Source organism: Cinclus cinclus, chromosome 4 (assembly GCF_963662255.1).
Source record: "Cinclus cinclus chromosome 4, bCinCin1.1, whole genome shotgun sequence".
Classification (NCBI taxonomy): Eukaryota; Metazoa; Chordata; class Aves; order Passeriformes; family Cinclidae; genus Cinclus; species Cinclus cinclus.
In genome coordinates this window covers 55,097,155-55,113,521 of record NC_085049.1, presented here as the reverse complement: position 1 = coordinate 55,113,521, position 16,367 = coordinate 55,097,155, and the positions used below count along the sequence as shown (strand labels likewise).

Here is a 16,367-nt window from a genome sequence, read left to right as displayed (position 1 = left end):
CTGTAACATTGGCAAATATTTTGCTGTTGGAGATTCTTGATATTTCTGAACTGAAAAAAGATGTAGTAAAGCATATTTTCAGTACAGACTTAGTTTATTTTTTTAAAATAAATTAGTAAACAATTCAAACCACCCTGAAATTAGTTGTTTCAACTTCCATCCTGACTGTTCTCAGTAACATATACACCTAATTTTCCACGCTGATCAAAATAGTTAATCCTTCTCCTAAATTAGTTTTTTTTTTCCCCTTTAACTTTGTGGTGTGGAATTTAGTGCTCATGAAAGGCAAAGAATTGAGAGCTGTGAAATAAAGCAGGCTTTATCAATAGGTGATGTGCACTGCAGGCATCTACAAAGCACATTTGAAAAGGACTAGTGCCCTTTCCTGTGGTGACAGGGTAATTTGATCTCCTTCATTTCTAACTCTGGCACTTTCTTGAGCAAGGGCCTCAAGCTGTATTCAAATTCTCCTAGCCTAAAGGTTTGTTTAATAATTTTCTTTGCCTAATATCATGCTTAATGTTTGCTTACTATCAACAAAATTAATTTCTTATCAGAATCCACAAGAAAGGAAAAGGAATTCTTGTTTTGAGCAATGTCTCGTTTCACTGAGATTGGTTCTCATGAACAAGTGGACATTCTAAGTGAATGCAAGATTTATAATGATGACAGGTTTTAATTCCTAAAAGAACACTAGTCTTACTTCTAATTAATTTGTAATCAATAAACATTGTCCATCCCAGTTTAACAGGAGAGAGATTGGGCAATACATACACTCAAATTTGATATTTCGTAGGTTTTCTGGTAAATCGTGGAGAGCTACTTTCAGCCACTCATCCAGCTGCTTTGCAAACTTTCGGATCACCTGCGTCAAACTGAAAAAAGGAATCACAGCATCACATCATGTTTACTCTGTGCATTGGACTATAAAAGCTGTGAACGTGTGAAGACCATGAGCCATTTATTTGCAACTCATTATTATGCAGAGTTGTTAACATATTTTGGTTTGTAGGCATGAAGAGAAACTTCTGACAACTTTTGCAAGGAAAGCAAAATTTATCACCATGTTCAAAACCTGACATCTCTGTATGTATACTTACAAATGGTGTTTTTACTTTAAATAAAATCATTCTCACTCTCTACAAATATGAATTCACAACTGTTAAAAGAAGACAATAAATCAAGCTTCAGATTTCAGCTTGGTTTTGCCTATGTTTATACAGATGTATAAGGGGATATTCAAGTGGAGCAACCAGCAATTCTCCTGCAGGCAAGAGCCAGTTATTGAGTGATGATGGTGGTGGGGAGGAATTCTCAGGCCAAGCCCACACAGGTGGGTGAGCTGGAGGTGGAGCAGGACCTGCCTGCTTTAGCCCTGCACAGGACTGGAACTTTCCCAGACAAGTGAAATTTCTCTCTTTCTCGCTACCCTTTCCTGGTAGTTCCATCATTTCCTGTTAAACTTGGTAGGCAGCTCATTCTGCCCTTCTCGCTGCAATCCTCAGTAAAAAATGACAGTTTCCAGGAAGAGTTGCAGAGTGTTGTGCAGAGGATTCTAAGAGTTGGTTCTGACAGACAAAGCTGCACAGCCTGTAGCAATGCTAGAAATGCACAACTGAGAGAGAAAAGATCCAAGGAACTTCCCCCTTTGACCCAAGAAGCTTTTTCATCAGGTACTCCTAGCACACTGCATGGACAGCAGAGGTGGTAAAATAAACAAGCCTGCTCTGCTCCACAAAAACACCCAAAGAGAACAGGGGATGGATGACACTGCTGGGCTCACTAAAATGTGCCTTTTCTGGATAGCCAGAATTTGTTCCCAGGAGGTATCTCAGAGGATTCTGGCTGAGTCAGCAAGATTTCCTTCAGGAGCATTGCAATGAGACCCTTCTTCACCCCCTCCAGTGCAGGCTATGGCTTAATAGCCACAATCTGGCCCTTTATATGCATTACAAAAGTCTATATTCACACTCAAGTCTCTCCTTATTTGCTATGAAAGAACTAAGCAGCTTGAGAAAAGGACTGCTGTTCTGTTTAATCCTTCCAGTGAAACAGATTGGAGGAGGGGGGGTTGAGGGGTAAAGCCTGTAAAAATGTACATGTCTTATCAAGAACAGCCCATGCTTATAGTAGATCTCTTGTGTAAAATACTGTCACTTTTGCAGTCATGAAATGCACATAGGAGAGCAGAACAACATTGTGAAAATATTTTTCTTCATTAGAGACACTTTAAAATCTTAAGGGCTAAACACACAGTAGCAATAAAAAACTCCTAGGGCACTATTATTAAATTACTCAATGTCAAGAACACATTAGTCAAATGATATTAAAGGTGTACAAGACTATTTAGAAAAAGATGGCTTCCTGATGCACATACAAGTAAAACCGGGGGAGGGGGGAAATACATTGACTGCACTCAGTGATTACACTTTTTGCTGTGAACTGTTGATCTCTATTATGCTTTACCTCTATGAACAAATGCCAAGTAGGAAGAGAACAGCTGAAATCTACCACATGGATTGGAAAAGTGAATTTAGCTTGGGTTTAGCTGAACATTAAGAAACCAAGAAGAAGGTGGTACCCTTCATCACATAAAAGCCCCCAACTCTCCAAGTTTTTCTTAATAGAGGTCTTGTTAAAACCTGAACATCTTTTCAGGAACATATAAGCTCTTCAATTCCTTTCAAATGACACTCTGATTTAAAGTCAGAAAATGGGTGGCAGCAAGCAGCTCTCCAAGAACTGGTGTCATTCTTGAAGAAAGGAAATATAAGAAAGACAGCTGAGCTAGAAGGGGTCAGTTACCTGTCAGGTAAGGCTTGTAGTACGGTTGGCATCAAAACTCCAGAAATTGCCTTGTACAGAATTGAGTCACAAACTCCCACTATATTCACTACAGTTGAAGAACCCAGTACAGGCAGCATATGAGGAGGCATCCCTTGCCAAAAGTGCAGAAGAAAACTTTGAACCTACAATCACAAGAAGAAGCAGGAGCGTTAAAATTAAAATAATCAAAGGCCACAAATACCATTCTCTTCAAATGATCCTGCTTACACAGCGTTTGTTTTAGCCTCAGAGCTGGGCTAATGGGGTGCAACACAGACAAGGCATGCTCCTTAACTAGACAGGTTTGTACTGGAACACACAATGGGATAATCAGCCAAAGGTAAGAAGACATTCTGGGCTGGTGACAGGGAGTCTTTGTGTCACTGTAGTAGAGACACCCATGACAATCACTGTATTTTTACCTTGCATCAGCGGCTGATGAGTTTAACTCTTTGGCTTCCACATGTCAAGCTTTTTTCTGTCTCTTTGCACTCTGTCCTTGTGCACAGAGGAATACAATCTAGGCCTTGGTGAAGGGAGAGAGGGAGGGAGGCAGGGAGGGGGGAGAGTAGATAACAAATGGCTTACAAGGGTCAATATACCATTTTCTGTCTTTGCTTTGGAAAGAAACACTATACTTTTGGATTTTATCTTTCCTCCTCTATGAAGGAAAGCAGACAAAAAGTGGTGAAAGGCAGAAAAACCCTAAAAATAGGGGAGAGAGTTGAGACACAGCAAAATATACCTCTGAAAATTTTAATGTGGGAAATAAAAGTGCTATTCAGAGAATGATGACATATGTTCCACAGGTGTCAGAACACCAGCACTCACGAATGGTAACTTTCTGCACGTAATCTGTAGTGAAGTAAGCAACCAAAACCACGTGTAGCAAAGAGTATTTCCCATTTATATATTGTTGCTGCTCAGCCCCTTCCCTACCAGAGATCCTGATAAACAAAATATAGCATCTTGCTCTTAAGAAGCTATTCTGAGGCTCGCCCAGCTAAATTTCCTGAATATGTAAAGTGTTTTTCTCACATGGAAACTTCTAGACTCAGTAAAATGGTGCAAAGCCAGCTTTAAGCCAGAAGAGTGTGAGAATTAAAGAGTAAGAAGAAGAAAAGCAAAAAATTTTTTCCCATTGCTCAGAAAACAGAGTCAAAAGACATTTCCTTTGACTTTTTTTTTTCCCAGGATATGACTATCATATTTGAATCAGGTCTTCAGTATCTCTCTAGTCAGATTTGTTATCCTAGATAAGAAGCCATCTTCCCATGTAATATAAACCTGCTGGTGTTCCAGTAATGTTTTATTTTTCAGCTCTAATTATAGAGCTGTCTGTATGCACTGCCAGGAACCCCTCAGATTCAGTCAGATATGAGCAGGTACAAGCCTTATCCAAGAGATGGAATTAACTGCTGAGCAGTGTGTGTGTGTTCCTAGCTGCACTGCAGTACAGCTGAGCAACTGGAGCCTTCAGCTATGGCTGTCTGGGATATCTGGGAGGTTGTAATCTCCCCACCACTCTGCATCATTGTTAACAGACCAGCAGAGCCCACTGTTGCTGCTGCGACACCTGCCCTGGCTCTGCTGAACACTCAGGAATTCCTTCAGACAGCTCAGTCCCAGCAAAAAGCTTTGAAAAGTGGTGGTGGACACACTTCTCGAGTTGTAAGAGCTGGATTGTCCAACATCTTGTAAGGGGATATTACTACCTTAATCCTGCTGGAGAACAGAGGGCAAAAACATTCTCACTGCTTTTGTTCCTCCAACTCACCCAGTGTTATAAGTGAGATTTAGTGCTATCAATCACATATCAAATATACTCAAGTACAGCTATTGTTCCTTGCTCCTGAAAAGCACCGAGCACCACAAACTCCTAAGTCTGTAATATAACATACAAAATAAGGTCTCAAATCCATTGGTACCTTACGAATCATGAAAGTGCAACAGCAGTTTCTAACCATACCTCGTCAAAGTTTGCTCTTATTACAGTGTCTAGTATCCTCTGACAGTGAGTCCTATACATCATAATAAAAGTAGAAACCTGAAAAACAATGAGGGAGACACACAGACACACAAAATATCATTCTGCTTTAAGAAGTCCACTTTTAAAATATCAGAACACAGAAAAAAAACAATTTTTTTCCTTATTTTGCAATTGCAAAACCACTGAAATCAGTTAAAATGTATTTAGATTAGCTGTAAGATGAGTTTTCTTCCCAAAAGTAAATTCTCCCTTTGAATTCATGGATTTTTCTGTCAATAGGATTCTTCAAATATAAGAGGAGCAAAAAGCCTCAGTGAGATCAAAGACGAGAATGTGGCCCTAATTAGGACATAAAGAACTAAAAACCCTATTCTTTTGTCCACTTCACATTGATACTACACATGTGAATAGAACCAGAAACCTAGCAAGCTCAGCCAAGAGGAGCCAGAGCATTTTTGTCATATGTGCAGATGGGATTCTCTGAATTTCTACTCTAGAAGAATAAGAAATGCACTATGTCCCTCTCTGCTCAAGAGAGTGTTAGAACAGTTTGTCAGTTTGCCATCAAGTGCATTCACAGATCAGAGGGCTGTAACATATTTTAAAAGTTGCCCTCAAACATCACATAATTTTAAAAGTTGCCCTGCTGTATGTAATGTAACTTTTAAAAAATGTGCACATGCATTAGAAATACTGTACAGCTGGTAGTGTCAGCTGCCCTTTTTAAGGGAAGATATTTCTTCCTATTAGATGAAGTAATTCAGCCCCCCATAAATCAAGTCAAGGCATTATTAAACTTACTCTAGTTTAAAGTCTTTATATATTAGACAAAGCTTTCATCCAGAGGAGGGAAAAAAAGAAAAAAAAGAAACCAAGACAAGCTGAGAAAAGATTTCCAAAGTGTTACCTTCTCCTCTGGCAGACTGGCTGGCAGATTTAGATCTTTGACATTTGGAAACTCTGGCAGCAATGTTCCCAGTTTGGATCGTGGTGAATACGCCACTGTCTGTTTGGTTACTTCTTTTTTTCCTGTTTCGTTGACCCAGGCTGCTCCTTTTTTAGAATACATCACATCATAATACTGGGAGTTTTCTTTCACTGCAATTCCGTAATAATGGTACCTGATACATAGAGATGTGTATTTTGTAAAGCAGATTGTTTGAAAATTAAAGAAAAATATATGGAGGCAAGGGAAACTGGTAATGCAAATTATTTTTACAGCAAATGATTTCTACAGCAAAATAGATTGAGCAATACTTTATTAACAAGCATTGATTCAGCAGTGGAATACTATGGTTATATACTGAGATTCCAACTTTCATTCCTTGGGGTAAAAGTAAGGTGACTCTGTTGTAGGGTAGGAAAATTATGTACTTCCTTTTTTTAACTTCTTGGTGAAAAACAAAACATCCTAAAGCTATTTGTTGGCAAAGCTCTGCTGTGCAGCTGCTCCTTTAGTTCAGGAATAAGCAGAGGTACAGACCCTCTGGACTGGCCCTTCTGTTGTTATTTCAGCTCGCAGATTCTCAGGTTGTTAAGAGCTGTTTTGGTCCCTGAAAAGCACAAGTCTTTATTGCAAACAAGCTGATCAGAAATGTTTCAAAAATTGAAAACACTTCAACGAAAAGAGGGGAGGAAAAGGGTTGTGCTGAAAAGCAATGCATGGCAGGAGATGTGCAGTTCCAATTATTTGCTGCGTACCCTAGCATCAACACTGGGCTTTGATCAGTAAGGGATAGGACACAGCACTGACTGTGTCTGTGAGGCCACGCTGGAATTACAGTGTGGTTGTGCTATAGAAACAGATCAGTGGCCTTATGGCACAAGTGTGTGCTACCAGCTACTCAGCTTTATTATAGGTGCTGGTGGAAGCACTGGTTATCAAGTAAAACTCTTGCATCAAAGCAGCAGAGATTTTTATCTCAGTCCTTCTGTAATTTCCTAAATTTTATTTCAGGTTTTCAGCTGAAGGCACCCAACCCGTCAGCTAAATTAGTAGTGATTACAAAAGGCATCACAAGATTGCATTGCTGGTATACTTTTGCTTCAGCCACATCCTACACAGACTTTGCAATGATCCTGCACTTCTCTCCTTATAGCCTATCAAAATCCTATCAGATCATCATGAGACTCTGTCTTCTGGATCCCACTATGATGGCACGAGAAGTTTCCATCTCTGGAAAAATAAAAAGAGTTTCTTTGATTCTTCAGTCAGTTTCTATTTCAGCGTGTTGATGCCACATCTGTTCATTCAAATAGACACAAATTCACTTGAGGCAGCTCTACAAAGGTCATCAATGAAATTAATTGAAGAGTAGCATGTAAGTGATGGTAGTTTAAACTAACTGGTGACTTTTCCTTTTTCCACTCACAGTCATTCACTCACAGAACAAGGCATGTCATAATCCCCAGTAAAAAACAGAGCAGAGCTGGAAGCCCAAACTTTTCTATCAGCAGATATGAGCTGAGAGGAGGCTTGGGGTGTTGTAGCAAATTTCTAGTACATGGTTCCTGGCCATACCCTCTGAGGACATTCCCTATTTTCCCGTAAAAATAAAAGCTATCTTGAACTCCACATTGAATAATCCAAGTGACATATCTTAAAACATTACACTGACACGGTGTGAGTGGAATTTCCTAGCTTCAATACCTGAGAAAGCAACAGTATTGGCTCCAAATTTTTCCCTCAGAGCTTAGGTCAAAACATGCATTCTATACAAGAAACCAAGCTCCAGACTGTTCCTAACCTGTTACAGGTAACTAATGGCAAGGGTTAGAACACCAGCTGTAGAAGTTTGGTGCTTTTTTCCCTTTTAGCTTGAATGGTAACACCTCCAGCTCTTGGTTTAAGTGCCTGGTTTGGTCCCTGGCAGCTGCCAGGCGAGCACTGCACATAAGAGCCATAAAACTCACACGTGGTCTGTGTGCTACATCTGGGGCAGTGAACCCTAAAGGAAATGCTGTGGGGAGCCAGCAGCACACATTGCTCAGGGAGGGGCAGGAAGAGGGAAAAAGTTTGAGCAAGCAGGACTGAGAGGCTTGTATAATTTAAACAGGGGTCAGTCGTGTATCAAGTTTTGTCTTAAATCAGTGAAGGAAAAAAAAAAAGCAAGCCTAGAAAATGTAGTAGAATTTCACTTGGTAGTAAACTGCATAAAGGAGGTTTCCATGGAGCTTCAAAATCATATAGGCAGCAGTAGCAAAATTAACTCCAAAATTTTTCTACATAGCTTCTTCTTTCAGTAATTTTACTAACCCAAAGGGCAAAAACTCATTGGAGTAATTTACACAGATTCTTTTCCAAATACTTTTTTGTATTCCTATCAGAAAGAGAAATCAACTTAGTTTAATAAACAGGGCTTGTAAGTGTGATCTGTAGAAGAATAACATGCAAACAAGAAAATTCTTTTTGTGTTAAAGTGAAATACTTTTTACCCTCATCAATATGTTATATACAGCACTCTCCTAAAAAAAGCAAAATTCCCTTCACACCATGCAGCTTCCACTGGTTAAATTCACATCTTGTGTACCAAATTGAAGAGTTTCAGACCACAGCACAGAAAGAAATTGGCTTTTATATTCAGCTGCCTTCTCACAGCTCACCTGTGGTGGAACTGTTTTTAAGCTCAGTGCAACAGAGAACAGCTGCATGCTCTCATCAATAAACCAGCTGCAAAACAGAAACCTCACAACTGATGAGCAAGAGTACAGCACCATTGGAGCTCTGAACTTTGTAATGTTACAAGGCAGCTGTGCTATAAAAAGACTGAAGGCAGAACAGTGTGAAGTCAGATAATCTTAACCACTTCTACGGCTGAATTTCCTTTGGCAGTAGCAGGGAAGTGGAACGAAAATAATACTGGCAGCAATTGGTCAGCACTGTTGGTGATAAAAGGACTGAAGTGTTAATGCCTGAAGTAATTTCTTCAAGTAACACTTAACTGGAATGCAGTCAGATGTTTCTGAAAACAAAACCAGGGCTCAGATACATCTGTGCTGGGTCTACCAAGGAGAGTATTTATCTTAAAGTATAGCATGCAGGTAGTCTCTGTGTGTATGACAGAATCCCCTTATTTGCTAGATGGAGAGCAGAACCATTGCACAAGTAGCATGAAAGGAGTAGGTGACCTGAAAGCTGCTCCGACAGACAGGCAGGTTAGGGGGAAATTGTGCAAGAAATATTAAGTCTCAGTGAGAGCAAAGAGACAGCTTTTGGAGATGCAAGACAACCCTAGTCAGCAAATCAAGAGCATCTTGTCCTCTGAGAGACTCCTGGAGCCGTGGGAGGAGCTTCAGTTTGGGAATAAAGCAGTGCTCCCTCCTCCGGTTAAATGGAAGGACAAGTAACAGAAGTTGTAGCTGATGCCAGGATGATTTAATGGCCAATAGGGAGTACTCATATGAATGTGCCCACAAAGAAACCTGTACACACTCTCTGTCTTTGTGAGCCTCCACAAAACTTATATTCAGTACTAAATCCTGACTCTCTGATTATGGTCCTATCCATAACCAGAGATATCCTTTCCTGGTATGGCTAGCTCAGAATTTCCACCTGAGAGATTTCTGGTGGCTTTGATAAGTGATGTTATGGCAACTCTGAATTTGCATTTGGGACCATTCCCAAAATCAAATCTTCAATTAGCTGCTTAAATATGTCTGCTCTAGAAAAAGCAAACTTAGTTATGAAACCTAAGCAAATATCAAGCTGGGGGAAACAATATTTTGTCCCGCCAAATAAATACTGCTTGTCATGGACCACTTATTAGGAAACCACAGTAAGTCTGTCTTTAATGGCATTTATTTTACCATCTTAGTTTCTTTTTCTCTTTAAAGAGCTGGTTATTTTAGCTTTAGTTTGTAAGATCAATCCTAATAACATATTTCATTCTCAGCATTTAGCCATATCATGTTTTTTAGGCTTTATTTTGAAAGAGAAGTTTTACCAAAACATTTTGCAAACACACCATCTCACATTTTCATTTTGCTTTCCATAGTTTTTCACTTGTCATCTATAGACACTACGCTTTTGCTACTCTGTAGGATTCTGTGAAAGCTAATCAAGAAAAGCAGATTTTATTATGTGAGGGGCCTTATGTTTGTCACAAAAAGATTCAAAGATCCCCTGGAAAAATATATTGGAGTCCACAACCAGAAAAAAAAGTGTAAAAATATTGCTGTATTGTCTACATAATTTGGCAGAATCACATCTTATCAACAAGTGGAAAAAAATTACTCCAGAAAGCGCATTTTTAATTCTGAATCAGTTTCTCCATCTGGAATTAGTATGAACTGCTTTCAGAAAATACCATCTTTTGGGCGAGGTAGTAAGTTACTTCTTTAATCACCTAAAGGTATGTTGGATTTCATTATGTGGGAAAAAGGTGGTTAAATACAGGTTTGTGGACAATTTCAGTTTAGGTCAATGTATGCTCCTACCTAAATTCTAAAGGGCATCCTGACACTTGTTCTCCAGCCTGAAGCAGGATGCTAACCAGTTGTTGCTACCCAGCCTCCAACAGTAGCTCCCTTACTCCTGAGTGTGAATGTCCTTTACGTTGTGTAAAGTGAGTTGAGATGAAAAACAACATGGAAAACATGGCTAATCAAATCAGTAAAAGGGCTCCATTAGACCACTTTTGCAGGATCACTGCTGGATCTATCAGATAATGTAAAGACTACAACAGAACCTCCGTGAAAGTGGTTTTTAAGTCCCCAACTGCACAAATTATTCCCTGTTCTCATTCCCCTTCAGAAAAGCCAGAGCCAGAGATGACAATAATACACTGCTTACTTTGACTGGCCTCTGGTTCCAAGTCTTCTTGTCGTTAGTTGTGGAAACTGTTGTCTTATTATCTGCAAATAAATAGAACTGATATTAAGACAATGGAAAAGCACATAAACCAATGCTTAATTCAATATGAACTTTTAAGAAAAAAAAAAAAAAAAACAGAAAAAACTGTACTGTGATGTCTACAAAATATGTGGTGGGAGAAATCAGAAATAAAGTTCTCCATTTTTTTCCATTTCTGAAAGGTGAAAAAAGTCTTTAAGCTTCACTGTAATTTCATTAACTACCATTAATTTAAATACTTTCAGAAGTTACTGGAATAGAACATATTCCCTTAAAAATCTAAGATCAGTTCTGCCTCTAAACTAAGAAGCACTGTAATTAAAATTGGCCTGTTACTTATGTCACTTTGCAGGATCATCAAAGCTCTCTACAGACCTTCACAAACCAACCACTAAACACTTCTTATTCTAAAATATGATTCTCTGAAAATATTTTGGTATTTGACAGGGACAAAATTTCTACCAAGGAAAACTCATCATGACATTTGTAAATATACCTCATAATCAATTTATCCTCTATGGAAAACAAGTGGATCTCAGAAACAGCAGGATGTCATCAAGAATGCAAACTCTAGTGTGTCAGCAGACATTAAAAGAGCACTGCTACTGCAACCCAAAACTTCTTCAGTGCCAGTTGCATTTAAGGAAATAAATCAATGAAAGTAGATTGTGCCTTAAGTCATCAGAGCCTCTATCACCCAGGCTAATCCTGATGAAAAAGCTTTGCTGTTGTTGATGGAAAGGACATGCTCAGCACCTCAGAGGATTGAACCAGATTCTCGCCAGGGTCTGCAGTAGGAGGAGAAATTTTCTGCAACAACAGTCATGCAAAAAAAAAAGCCTTGAAGGAGTTACTTCCTTTTAAAATTTGTAATCCATTTTAATTGTGATTTTGTTACATAAAGTGCTAAATGCTTCCTCTTTGGGGGGTGACACTAACAAATATTAAAGGAAAACAAGCCTGCAAGATGGAATATAACTGTTCAACTAGGAACAAAGTACATTAAAATTGATTAAATAATATAGATTTTTTTCCCCATTAGCCATTTTGCCACCATGATAAATATTTAATCCTGATTGATGACTGAAACCTTTGCAACATGTATTTAGATCAAAAGGTGCTATATAAATAAAGACATTACAATGTCACATATTGGACTATTTCTTCAGCACTTTTGGGGAGGTTTTAGCAAAGGTACAACCACCTTCCATTAGTACCATGCAAAAATTACTTATGTTGGTTTCCAAGAGCTTTGAACAAGGCATCTGATGTCAAAAATGCAGCAGAGACTCAGAGTGGCTAGGTTGTTCAGCTTTAATTTCTGGAGCAAAACTTCAGCAAACAGTAAAACACTTTTGTGGAGCTGTGAAAGTTCAGCCTAGCTGTTTGATAAATGAGCAGACAGGCAAGCAGCCCTTCTTTCTTTTTTTGTATGGATTCAATGAAGCCTGCCTAAAGAACACCACATGCTGTTCCAGCTACTGATCTAACATTCCGCAACATCTCAGCCTTCCAAATTCCCTTTAATTACACATTAATCCCACCCCTCTCTCTTTCATTTTCTGCAGACAGGGTTGGGGGCTCCACAAGGCTGTGGGAAAAAAGGCAGTGTTGAAGAACTACTTTTTGAGGACGGGGTTTTTTTGGGGCTAGGGGATTTTTTAAAGATTGGTTGTGTTAGTTTTTTGATTGTTTTGTTGTTTTGTGGGTTTTTTTGGAGGGGGGTTGTGTCAGTTGTCATTCAGAAAGTACTATCCCTCTCCAAAAGCTGCTCTTACAGCAGTTGACTTAATATTAAAGATAGTTTTACTCTATTTTTCCTTTTGGAACAGCATCAAACCATATTATTTTCAAGTCTTTCTAGTAGCAGTGGAGTGCTACAATGCACACTGTAAATGTTACTTTATGAACCATATGCCATGGGAGTTACTGGGATTTAAATAAATCAGCCAATTTCTACATACCAGGGCAGAGGTGATCAGGAAAAGAGAATAATAATGAGGCAGTTGATCAGATGATCCCTTTTTCTTTCCTTTGTTTCTTTTTCAAATCCAGCCCATTTGAAATGAGATTCACCTCTCAGAATGTATCTTAAAAGTATGCATCACTTAAAAAACAATTTCCCAGTAATTTACAAAGCAAAACAACATCAAAAAAAACCATACACACACAAAAAAAAAAAAACCAAAGAAAATAATCAAGCAAAGCTTTGAAAAAAAAAAAATCAGGGCTTTTTTATCTAATGTTGCATATGTAAAATATAACACAGTGTACTTACACCGAGGTGCTTGTGCACATATGTGTTGTTATTAATGTCTGTATTTGAAATAAAACATGTCAAATACTAAAAGAACTCTCTGTTCATATAAATGCTTATATTCAGCTGTGCTTATGCAAATCTCTGTGCAATGATACTGGTAAAGGCAGGAAGATTACCCTGGAAGCAGAGAGGAAGTCAGATCAGGCAAGACAAAGGGGAGTTCACTGTGTGCTGAAATCAGTGGAAAAAGCAGAGAACCCACTACACGTCTTTTAAAAAATTAAATCATCGTCAACCTGAAAAATCACTGCACAAATATGTTATTGTTGGTTTCATGTTTATTAACTTTTAAAGACCTATAGAAAAAAACGTGTTAATTTTACAACTGTGTGGGGAGGGAAGTGGGTTCTAATTGTCAGACATGAAAATCCAGGTTTGGATCTGATGATTTTCCTCCCATCACTGCAGTGAGGTTTGCACAAGCAAATGAATCAAGACCAGAGCATGCAATCTGAGCTGCTTTCTGAATGGAAAGTCCCTGCTCTCACAGCAGTTCTGGCTACTCGACAGAAACAGTGGTAAAAAGATCTCATGGGTGGTATCCAAGGAAATTTTGGAGTGAACAGATCTTTTACCACTGTCCTTCAGCAGAGCTAAAATTTCATCTCACACTTCTCCAAAGTGACCATAATTCCAGCTGCCCTGTAAGAACTGCTGAGTAAAAAGGTACAGGTTTTAGATTTTCCAAGTGAAATTTCACCTAAGCAAAATGGCAGTTTTAATTGTTGGGCGTTATTTTAGGATTCCTGGCTTTTTGGTTTTGAAACAGATGTAGACCAGGAATTACACATGGAAATACCTTATGTCCCTACCACATTAGCCTCACAAAAAAAAAAATCCGACAATTTCTTTCTCAGTTACTGAATTTCGATGTCTTTTCCCTCTCTTTGTCTGTACTCTACTTAAGACATGATTTTGCCTTCTGCCTACAGAAAATCTTCTATACCTTTCTTGATTAAAAACAATAATATTAAGAACTGCTTTATCATCTGCTGAGTGCCTACTGCATACATAAGATGAAGAATGTAGTCATTACATTATAAAACAACATATATGTGATTTACACTTTTTCAGGGGACTAGTATATCCAGATCAGCATTTGTTTAACATTGCTGAAGACAATCTTGACAAATGGGTTTTGGAATGTCTGTACAGGTAGACCACATGGGGAGATAACAGGATTTTTATCCCACTTCAACTTTTTAAACCAACAGAGGTGTCTGGATAAGTCTGAATTAAATATCTAGTCACTTGTATTTTTGGTCATTCTTAAGGCAATAAAAATGAAACTGATTACTTGAGCATCCATGTAAAACACAGAAAATTTTATAAGCAACAACTAGAAAAATTCCTCTGTAAGGGTCTGTATTAGAGTCTGCACAACCTAATAACCTTAGGCACTGCAAACTGCAGGAGCTGTTCTGTTACCCACAAATGGCTGCAAGGGTGCATTCCTTCAACCTGATTACTGCCAGCTGTCATTTCTGCCACTGCCTCTCTCCCCACATCTCCAGTACTGTAACAGTACAGCACAGGCAGATCCAGGCTCAGTGTTAAAATAAGGAATTGCAGAATCACAGAATGGCTTGAGTTGGGAGGGACCTTAAAGATCACCTTATTTCAAACAGTCTGCCACGGGCACAGACATTCTGCTTTCACCACTACACTGTGACCCACTGCTCCTCTTCACAGTCACTATCAAACTGTGAACACTATGTTTCCCAGCTGTTCCATCTAAAATCATCTATGAAATGTCAAAACAAATCAGGGAAAAGAAATCTTATAAAGCATCTTATGTATCTGTCTTCATGCAAATTCCAAAGATGGAAGAAATCAGAGATGTCTGGAAACTTCTGAAGTAACTTATTTCCCCTTCTTTTGTCAAAATATTAAATTTTACTCTGGGGCAACAGGCAGAGGATGGCTTTTAGAAGCTTTTTTGCTAGAAGAATTTAAATTTCTGCTTTTCAAAAGGCATGATCATTTCATTAGTGCACTTGATCTAGAGGCATGTTATTCTTCATTACTCATGTTCCTTTCTATTTGACATAATTCTAGCCTTACCTCTAGAACTTCACCAGGCAGAGAAATAAGACCAAATCAAGTTGCAACCCAGCAATTACACACTGCCAGAATGAGAAATGGACTCCAGGCTCTGCACTCCCTAGCTTTATGAGATTCTAGAGAGAGTCTACATGCCATGGAATAAATTCTCTTTCCTCCCATAACAATTCTTCATACCAAGACCTGGTTCTTCTTGTGTCAATTCAGATTTCAGGTCCCATATCTAGAAAGCATGCTTTTCTTTTATGAAGTCAGGTACAGAAGATATGTATTTATTTACCAGCTTCTATTGTCATATTTCAGTCTTAATATTCTTCACCACAGCAGCAGCAAAGAAGTCAGTGATACCAAACATAGCTACATTGTCAAAGAGCTATGCTTTCCTTATTCTCATTGCTGTGAAACACCAACAATACTGATGTCCTCAATCTTATAACTGTAAGTGTTTTTGGCTCATTTGTCTTTGACCCAGTGCTGTTCCAGCTGGGTTGTTCCAGGGCTTCCCCAGCTGCTTCAGTGCTTTTCAAAATCCTGCTCTGAGACAGATATTGTTATTAACACCTGTGTTAAGAGGTTTCTTTCGGCTCAAAATGGCTTGGGGCTGATTCAACATCATATTGTCTTGAGGAAATAGTCAAGAAAATTTGGACTGTTAAACATCCAATTATGAGCATAATCAAAGTAGTCCAAAACACCATTTCTGTCTCTCAAATCCACCAAACTGTGCAAACAAAAGGAGAAGAGGCATAATTGTGTCTATACCTTCTCTACCTCTTGCCTGTTTATTTTCATGGCCAGGAGGGAAGACTGCAATATACAGGCTCAGTACTCTTGACTGCAGATCTGTTGTCTGTTAAGACTAAACCTTCCCACTTCTCTTCACTTACTTTCCTAAGTTTTGGGATAGGGCATGACCTAGCTCTAGGATAAGAACTTGTTTCTATCACTGGTGCAGCTCAAATGGCACTGCAAAGCAAGGCAGAAAACCTACTGGCCTTTTCTCTAATGTCCATGCCCAACTCTGCCTGCTATGGAGATTAGTTTCTGTGAGGAACTACAACTGAACTGGACACTTCAATGAAGCTTGCCAGACCTCTCCTCAAATTAATCTATGTAAAACAACATCCTCCTTCAGCAGTTCCTCTGGCCAGATAGAATTCAGCCCAAGGCACGATCAAACAGATTACTGCATCCCAATAAAGCTGTGAACATGGGGTGCTCTGCCTCAGATCCTTAGCTGAGCTGCAGCCACTTTTGGTGCTGACTTGCTGAAGCCAAGCAGATCTAAAACCCTGCACAACTTGCCCTGCTCTGTG

The 16,367-nt window shown here is 38.9% G+C and overlaps 1 protein-coding gene across 1 annotated transcript in view; it reads right to left on the bottom strand.

Moving 5' to 3' along the window:
• RFX4 (regulatory factor X4) overlaps positions 1 to 16,367 on the bottom strand; it is an 83,124-nt gene that overhangs the window by 31,369 nt on the left and 35,388 nt on the right. The window contains exons 7-11 of the mRNA XM_062492522.1: positions 10,608 to 10,669; positions 5,724 to 5,937; positions 4,796 to 4,873; positions 2,806 to 2,969; positions 775 to 875 (exon numbers count right to left, since the gene is read on the bottom strand). Of these exons, the coding sequence (XP_062348506.1) occupies positions 775 to 875; positions 2,806 to 2,969; positions 4,796 to 4,873; positions 5,724 to 5,937; positions 10,608 to 10,669 (619 nt within the window). The remainder of the gene's footprint in view (positions 1 to 774; positions 876 to 2,805; positions 2,970 to 4,795; positions 4,874 to 5,723; positions 5,938 to 10,607; positions 10,670 to 16,367) is intronic.